Below are 9,164 nucleotides of genomic sequence, written 5' to 3'. Positions count from 1 at the left end.
CATGTTAGGAACATAATAAAGGCTTGATTCAAGTCAGATTAAAAGGACGACTAGAGTTCGAATCGCAATATCTGTTTAATATTTATTAACATTAAAATTTTTGTAACAAAGATTTGCTTACGAAAATGTCCAATACATAAATAATATTTGTGCTGGATGCAAAACGACGTTACCAAAAAAAGAATTTCTTACCGGCATTGATTGCAAAGCAAAATATGATATTGCATGCGGTAATGTATCTCTGAGACAGTTTCACCAAATGGATTTACATAAAAAAAAATAACTGGAAATGCCTGAATGTTTAAATAAGCAACCAAAAATAGGAAATATACATACCAGGTGTATGTTTCCTATTAGGTCAGTCACCACTCTAGAAGATTGTAACAAATCTTCCATGGACATTATGGAAGTATCTTATGTTACGAAACGTAAAAAGCTGAGCCAATCACCTCAATGTACCAATACTCAATATAAAGTCGATAATATAGACCTCACAGAATGTAAACTTCGTAACATTATACAGCGTTAGAGAAAAGAAGAGCTAGCTTCAACAATACGGAACTTAGTAACCACGCAGCTAAGTACTATTAATGATAAAATAAAAGGTTTTTGTGAATCACTAAACTTTATTAATGCGCAGTATGAGCAAATGAAAGCAAAACTTGAGGAAAAATCAAACATTGTTGACCAACTAAAACTTAAAAATAATAATCTTAAATCCTCTGTAAAAGACCTTACCTCTAGATTAAATACTGTAGAAGTGCATATGAGGGAGTGCAATGTTGAGATAAATGGTATTCCTGAGCATAGAAATGAAAATTTATCAAATGTAATTGTTCAATTAAGTAATGTTATTGTAAATGCTTTGATGGAAGAGGACATAAAACATGTTACTAGAGTTGCGCAATTTAACCGAAACACTGAGAAACCGCGATCCATCATCGTAAAGCTACAACTCTCAAAAAAAGACGGAGGAGGCGTATTAATTGCTATATCTAAAGATATTTCTTCTTGCCGAGTATGTCATTGGGAGACTGACAATGAAATGATGTGGGTTATATTAGACATAACCAGTGATTATTCGGTTAAAAAAGTCGGTCTTTGTGTTGTATACCTACCACCTCTGGTGAAAGTAGAAAATTCTAAAAAATTTTTTGAAAATATAGATATTGTTACTAATCAAATTGATGATGTAATAGTAATAGGCGATTTTAATATAGGTTTTATTAAATTCAATGCAGGTGATGATTGTACGTATATGATTCCATCAAATTATCATAACGCTCTCGGTTACTCGTTAATTGATTTCATGTCTGCTAACGACTTGCACCAGTACAACAATATTAAGAACTGTGATGACAGAGTCTTATGCTTGGTAATTAGTAATATGGTTAATGTAACGATGGCTAAACCTCTTGACTTGTTAAGTAGACTAGATCAATATCAACCTAATCTGTTAATAAATGTTTCCGTACCCTCATATATCATACATCCGACCCAAAATCTGTGTACGATACAATTTTTATAAGGCTGATGATGCAGAGATTGGTAACGAATTAAAAAATATAGGTTGGTACTATAAATTTTCCGATTGTAATAATGTTAATGCCATGATAAAGATACTTTACAGCACTCTGTATGAAATAATAGAGCGATTAGTACCTAAGCGAAAATTACGGAATTCTAAATATCCTAAACGGTTCAAACACAACTTTACTAAGTTACTCAAGGAGAAAGAGAAACTCTGTACCAAATATCGTAAATATGGTAACCCTAGGAATAAACTTGAATATCAAATATTGCGTAGTCGCTGCCATGATTTATTTGATAGTTGTTATAATAACCACAAAAGAAATGTCGAATATAATATTGACAAGAATCCGACATCCTTTTGGAATTACTATAAAAGCAAACGTACCGTAAATTTTTTGCCTGCATCTATGTCGTTGGGTGGCATTAGCACTAGTTCAGGAGTAGAAATAGCCAACCTTTTCGCAAGCCACTTTTCTTCTGTTTATCCTAATGAATCTACATACACGATAACCCCAAATAATGTACATTACACTTCACACACACATAACTCACATTACAACATTACAATACTTACTAAAATAACATTTAATGAAGCAGAGGTTTTAAGAAAAATTAAATCATTAGATCCTCAAAAAGGTACGGGTCCAGACGGAATTCCATCTAGTTTCATAAAAAGATGCGGCTCTGCTCTAGCTTTTCCATTGACGTTAATTTTTAATAATTCTATAAAAAACGGTATTTTTCCCGAGGAATGGAAAAAAGCTCGAATAGTACCGATTTATAAAAAAGGAGACCGATCGGACATTAAGGACTACCGTCCAATCTCCATCCTTTCCTGTTTGAGAGCCTTGTGTATCCCTTGCTTAATAAACATTTTAACAACATCATCACAAATTCGCAAAACGGTTTTAGAGACGGGTTATCAGTTCAAACTAATCTAACACTTTTTACTTCAGAATTGGCATTAGCGATGGACAGGGAGGACAAGATGCTATATATACTGATTTCAGCAACGCATTTGACAAAGTAAACCATCAAATACTTCTTAAAAAATTACATCAGTATGGCCTTGGTACTACTCTACATAGATGGTTTCAGTCATATTTGACACAAAGATCTCTTACAGTTGCCGTAACTGGGTTTGAATCTCAAGATATATTTTGCTAAAAGTGGGGTTCCACAGGGCTCACATTTGGGTCCTCTCGTGTTTCTCGTTTTTATAAACGATATAACTGAGAATATAAAGTATTGTAAGTGTTCATTGTTTGCTGACGATCTGAAAATATACAAAACAGTAAAATCCAATTCAGACATAGATTGAATACAATACGATTTCAACAATATTATAGCATGGTGTCACCTCAACAATAAGACTCTTAATGTGTCCAAATATTTTCATACAAAATTTACTCGTAAGAAAAAACCGCTTGTTTCTAGTTACTCAATTGAAAATAAAATATTACAAGAGTTATCGCAAATTAAAGACTTAGGAGTCAGTATTGACGGGCGTCTAACTTTTGTAACTCATGTTGATAATATAGTTGTTAAAGCTGCTCAAAATCTTGGTTTCATCAAGCGGAACACTCAAGGCTTTTCAGGGAAAACTAACTTACTCTTGTACAATTCATCAGTGCGTATGTCTGAGTATGCCTGTGTTATATGGAATCCTCTTTATAGCGTACACTCTCAGCGTATTGAGAGTATTACAACGAGCCTTTACGAAACATATTGCTTTTCATGAAAAGTATTTTTCGCACAGACAGTTAGTTATTGAAACGGGAAGGTAATAATGATAACAATATATCAATAAACAAATGTATATTTATATCTTAATACTTTTCCAATTCACAACTGTTATTTTCCGTTGTCATGGCCAAATCATCTTCCCCGTTATTTTGGTTGTCATAGCAACATTTTTGTACAAAAACGAATGACGTTCCGAAATGAGCCGATCGGGTATTAACTTCAATTGTCACTCTAATGTGACGCCAGTAATGGTTACAGGCGGGCTTGGTGGACAGTCCTGGCTTTAACTGTCGTGGCATGGCATAGCATGGTTTGGCATGGCTTGGCTTGGCTTGGCTTGGTTTGGCTTGGCTTGGCTTGGCTTAGCTTGGCTTGGCTTGGCTTGGCTTGGCTTGGCTTGGCTTGGCTAAAATTCCTACACAGTATTATTAACTATAAGTTAATCAACTCAGAATTAATTGAAAGAATACTGATATCAGTTCCGTCTAGGGCGCACAGAAGTACTCACAACCACAAAATATTTCATACTCCTAGCGTAAAGTCTCATATTGGCAAACAAGCTCCCTTAGTACGGTAGTGTAATAAATATAACAATATCGTTAAATTAATTCCGGACATTGACATTTTTTGTGACTCTCAATCTTTAGAAATAACTTACTTAATAAAATGCATGATTATAATAAAATTATCTATATATATATTATATTATAATAAAATTATATTATATTATAATAAAATCGTTACTTAAGTAGCGAAACAAACACCAAAACTGGTAACGCGATAAGGGACAAAAGATTTGATAATTCTATCTCTGTCTAAACCATTTGTAACGTAATTTTCGTTCTCTTTCTTGTGTAAGTGAGAAGGAAATCGTCATTGCGTCTTTTAGTTTCTCTGTCTACGAAAGTTAGCTAGTTTCTCTGTCTACGTTTAAAAAAGTCTGTTTTTGACTTTTGTGGTGGTGACAGTTGACATTGACGTCAATTTTTATTTTTTAGGTCTTAAATAAAAAAGGAATATAGGGGAGTATTTATTAAGATGTATTATTTTCTAAAAGAATAAGGAACATCTCAACATACTTCGGTACATATATTTTATGGATCTTCGTGATAATGTCTATTTTATAAACTCTAACCGTTTTAATAGTAAAGGAAGTCACATTCTTGAATAAAATTGTATGCAAAGAAATTTTAAATAACAACGTTATTTCAATGTTTATATTTGTATTTCAGAAAACTAAAAGGCCATCATGGCCAGTGAAGAACATAAGCAATTAGCACAATTTTTAAAAACTGTTCACTCAACTCTAAGAAATACAACAGCTGCTGTAGGAAGTGATAGAGCATGGCATAATCATTGCAGTAACAAAGATGTTTTACTTACATATGCAAAATTCATGCAGAGGCTAGCTACCACTCATTGGGAAGAAAACTCATGTAATGAGTTCAGTTCAGCCTCTTCCCGTATTAAATGGTCTGCAGATTTTTCACATGATTACTTTGTCAAGAAGTCCTTCGAAAAATGTACAGAAAAAGAAGTAGAAATTGGAGAAAAAATTGGTATCGTAATAAATATAAAAGAACAATTTTCTGAACCATTCAAACTTCTTGATGTTGGAAGTTGTTATAATCCCTTTAAAACATATGATTTTTTAGATGTATTAGCCATTGATCTATGTCCTGCCAATGAATATGTGATGGAATGTGATTTTCTGCAAGTTTTAATTGGAGCAGATACAAAGTTAATTAAAAATAAAGTAGAGCAACTGCAAGAAAATTATTTTGATATTGTAACTTTTTGTTTTCTCTTAGAGTACATTCCAACCTCGGAAATGAGAATAAAAGCATGTGAAAATGCATATAGACTATTAAAAATCGGTGGCTTATTATTAATTAGCACTCCAGACTCCAAACATGTGGGAGCTAATAGTAAATTAATGAAATGCTGGAGACATACATTAGCTACTTTAGGGTTTTCTAGAATTAGATATGAAAAATTCAGACATATGCATTGTATGGCATTTAGAAAATGTTTACATAAAGACATTGCTGTTAGATGGGCTATTCTTCACAAAGAATCATATATGGATGGTTCTTTGCATATTCCACAAGACTTTTCAAATACAAAACGGGAAATCACTAAAAATCATAATGTAGATATTGAAATCAAAGATTTTGCAGAACTTCCATTTAACAATTCATGCTTTGTAGAACACTGAAAATGTTTTGAAAAGACTTAAAAAATGATTGATAACTATGCACTGTTGTTATTTTTGAGTGTTCAAATACTTTGATGGGAGATGAGTAATCATAATGAGCTATCAAACGGAAATATATTTTTACATTCAAAGTTATTGTTTTTTTCTTTATAATCTGTGCCCACATTTGTATTTGCTGGGACAACATTTAGGTTTGCTGGTTAAGAATTTATAAGTCTCATGTAAAAAAACATGCCTTGCACAGTAACAATTTAGCATAATATATTTTTATAGTTAATTATTTTTTAATATAAGTACTCCTTTAATTTTTTTTTTTTTTCACCATCAAAACTATGACAATAGGTCGAACATATAACATGTAAAGAAGGTAATTAAATCTGAACATACTCTATACATTTAATGATATTAAAAAAAAAATATTGTGTATTGGCAACTTAGTGTAATTATTAAGGTGTATTACTTGATAAAAGATTTCTGGATGATAAAGGTGTGGAAGTAGAATTCTTTGATTTTAATGTGGGATAAATAATAATACTTTTTTTACACCTATTTGCATTTAATAAAATTATTTATTGCTGGAGAATCGTAACCACTTAGTTTCTACAAGATTCTTCTCGATTGAGTCTATAGTCTTACCAATTGTTACTTTAAACCAACTGTACTCAACCTGTGGCCTGCCGGGCTTTTGTGGTTGGCCCTTCTGATGTTTTTTTTTATTTTCAAATATATTTCAAAGGTTACATTAAAACATAAATAATCTGAATTAAACAACTACTTCTGAACACAGACACTGCAAAGTGTTTAAATCATCAGGAAATTATAAAAATATGTTATAACACATGTGATAAATCCTTTCATGGTTGTTAAATTCAATTTGTATCAATCTCAAAACCTCAGAAATCATTAATTATTATTATTATTTTTGTTTGCAGCCCGCAACACCACGGCTAACACGTTTTTTGGCTCCTATTAAAAAAGGTTGAGTGTAGCTGCTTAAAACTAACATTGTAAAATTGTCAATTCAAATGTGTTTGTAAGAGCACACTTGAATAGAGTATACTATAAAATACTTGAAATATTTCTAATGGTTTAACTTGAACTAGCCCTTGTAATCATGCTGTGGAGACATAACTAGATATATTACAAAACATGATTTAATAATATTTGCTAAAGCCAAGATGGCTAGAATATGTGAATATTAAAATAAAAGGTTATGGGCACATAGCTGAATCTTTAAAGATTAATTTGTATTTATAATTCATTGTTCATGGTTGAACAAGCTTCACATTGTTCCTTTTGCTCAACAGTGTAATATTTAGATCCTGTTATTTTTAAAGTTTAGTCTATGTAGTTTTATTAAGATTTTTTGATGATAATAATATTTGAAGAATTAAAAAACTGTTCTCAAATAAATCCCTTTATGTCATTAGAGTTAGTCTTTACATTAGGAATAGTACTGTTAAGAAAATGAAATCCTTAAATGCTAATTATTTATAGAGGTGCAATATGCACAAAATGCCAGTATCTTACTGAGACTGGTATGTTTATATCTTTACAGTTCCAAATTTGGCTTTTCGTTTTTCCAATTTCTCTTTTTTCTCAATATCAGTCATAATTGCTGATACGGACTGACCAAATCTTTCAGCTCTTTTCTTAAATTTTTCTAAGTTTTCAGCTAAAGACTCAGATGAAGAAGTAATATTCAAAGATGAACTATTTGAAGAAACTGTGTTTTGATTAAATCTCTGCTTTCTTGCTTCTTTTCTTTGTTCATCTGTCATTTTAACCGGCAAGCCAAACCTTTTAGCACGCATTTCCATTCTTGTCTTGGTATCTGTTTCAGCTGTTATTTTAATTTTACTACTTGTAAATGTTTTGTCAGTAGAATTATTATCTGGAGGTTCAATATCCTTTTTTTCATCCACAGATTTGGAAGAGTTTGTTGTAAGAGATATTGTTCTATTTAAAACTATTTTCTTTGCACCTGCTTCTTTATTTTCGACTGGTTTAGGTGTTTCTGTCGTGATTTTTCTCTTAAGAATCCTCAATGGCTTGGTCTCTTGTGGCTGTTTTTCTGGTAAATTTTCTTCAAGCACAAGTTCCTCGTTTAATGTGTCTACCGCGGAATCCTCGAGGATATCATTGTGGCTTTTATCATCTTCGTCTTCTAGCACTCCATCCGAGTCTATCTCGTCAGAATCCAAGTTAATGTCTCCATGATCATCCTGCGTTATAGCACCTTGCAATCTTGCAACAAGCTCAGCTTTATCCCCAGCGTAGGACAAGCCACGTGATTTTAGTTCTTTTCGTAAGTCTACTACCTTCATTTTACTAACATCAGTCATGGTAGAATCGGCCATGATATAATAACAGTATTTCAAGTAAATATGATAAGAATTACTATTAAAAATTACCAACCCTCTATGTTTTTAATATCACATCAGAAGCGTCAAGCGATAAAATTACTGCCACAGCTTATTATAAGTTTTCATTTATGTCTATGGAATACAGATATTAAAAAAAATGTAACTACAGACTTGATAAAAATAAAAGTCAGACAAATAATATTCAGGTATCACTAAAAAACTTATTGATAATTAAGGTGTTTTAATTTTGTTATATGCAGTAACTATGTAACTGTTTTAACCAGCTTTCGCTGGCGACTTTCCCAAACCGATCTTTTGGACAATATTCAAAGGGAATAAGCGACGCGGCGAACTAGTGCAAATATATAGATGTCAGCGTAGTCTTAAATTTTTTCGCCAAACAATTCGCCGCACGCGCGACACTTATTTTGTAAATGAGTCATGTATAATGGTTTGTATCTCGCCTTTCATACTTGTAAAAAACTTTATTATCGACCAAATATTATAATATGGAGAAATCTGCTAACCCGCATATTCTAGTGTTATTAAGAGTGCTATTTCAACCGTATTTTTTTCATTAAATGGTAAAAGGCAGAATACCTATATTCTGAGAAACCAAAAGATTCAAATTTTGAATTTATTGAAAAATGAAGAACAGTTATTAGTGTAGATCATAGCAGCTTCCATTTTCTTAAGTTGGCTTAGCTATTTATACAAAGTTAAAATTCCAAAGCAAGTTTAACATAAAATGCGCGAATGCACTTTTTTAAGTTCGTAGATTAAACTATTTGAATAGAAAAAATACCACACTATATTTTAAACAGTGATTTAGTCTATAGCGGACTCAAAATTTTGATGTTTGTATGAAATAACTATATAAAAAATAAAATTAAAATGTATAAAACTACTAAAAACGCTCCGAAACAGTCTTGAATTTCTCATGAATAAATAATTAATATTAAGAAAAAATATAATAAAATAGGCCGAGAAGGCCTAGTGGTTAGAACGCGTGAATCTTAACCGATGATCGTGGGTTCAAACCCGGGCAAGCATCACCGAATTTTCATGTGCTTAATTTGTGTTTATAATTCATTTCGTGCTTGACGGTGAAGGAAAACATCGCGAGGAAACTTGCATGTGTCTAATTTCATTGAAATTATGCCACATGTGTATTCTACAAACCCGCATTGGAGCAGCGTGGTGGAATAAGCTCCGAACTTCTCCTAAAAAGGGAGAGGATGTCTTAGCCCAGCAGTGGGACAGGCTGTTACTATAAGAAAAGATTATACCAAAATTAACGT

General features: G+C 32.1%; 2 protein-coding genes across 2 annotated transcripts; one reads left to right on the top strand and one right to left on the bottom strand.

The window, feature by feature from the left end:
- Positions 1-4,241: 4,241 nt before the first annotated feature.
- Positions 4,242-5,717, top strand: LOC126776388 (S-adenosylmethionine sensor upstream of mTORC1). Its single transcript, XM_050498881.1, has 2 exons — positions 4,242-4,362; positions 4,512-5,717. The coding sequence occupies exon 2, from the start codon at positions 4,529-4,531 to the stop codon at positions 5,495-5,497; it is 969 nt and encodes a 322-aa protein (XP_050354838.1). The 5' UTR covers positions 4,242-4,362; positions 4,512-4,528; the 3' UTR covers positions 5,498-5,717.
- A 341-nt stretch (positions 5,718-6,058) lies between these two features.
- On the bottom strand, positions 6,059-7,964 carry LOC126776398 (SAP domain-containing ribonucleoprotein). The gene has a single exon (XM_050498893.1). It carries the CDS (start codon positions 7,855-7,857, stop codon positions 7,042-7,044), a length of 816 nt encoding a protein of 271 aa, XP_050354850.1. The 5' UTR covers positions 7,858-7,964; the 3' UTR covers positions 6,059-7,041.
- Positions 7,965-9,164: the final 1,200 nt, after the last annotated feature.

The sequence above is a fragment of the Nymphalis io genome, chromosome 20 (assembly GCF_905147045.1).
Source record: "Nymphalis io chromosome 20, ilAglIoxx1.1, whole genome shotgun sequence".
NCBI classification, from domain to species: Eukaryota; Metazoa; Arthropoda; class Insecta; order Lepidoptera; family Nymphalidae; genus Nymphalis; species Nymphalis io.
This window is presented reverse-complemented; position numbering and strand designations above follow the sequence as displayed.

What these genes read in the sequence shown, in the direction of transcription:
- LOC126776388 (XM_050498881.1), top strand. Translation starts at nt 4,529, where the DNA reads ATGGCCAGTGAAGAACATAAGCAATTAGCACAATTTTTAAAAACTGTT.
- LOC126776398 (XM_050498893.1), bottom strand. Translation starts at nt 7,857, where the DNA reads ATGGCCGATTCTACCATGACTGATGTTAGTAAAATGAAGGTAGTAGAC.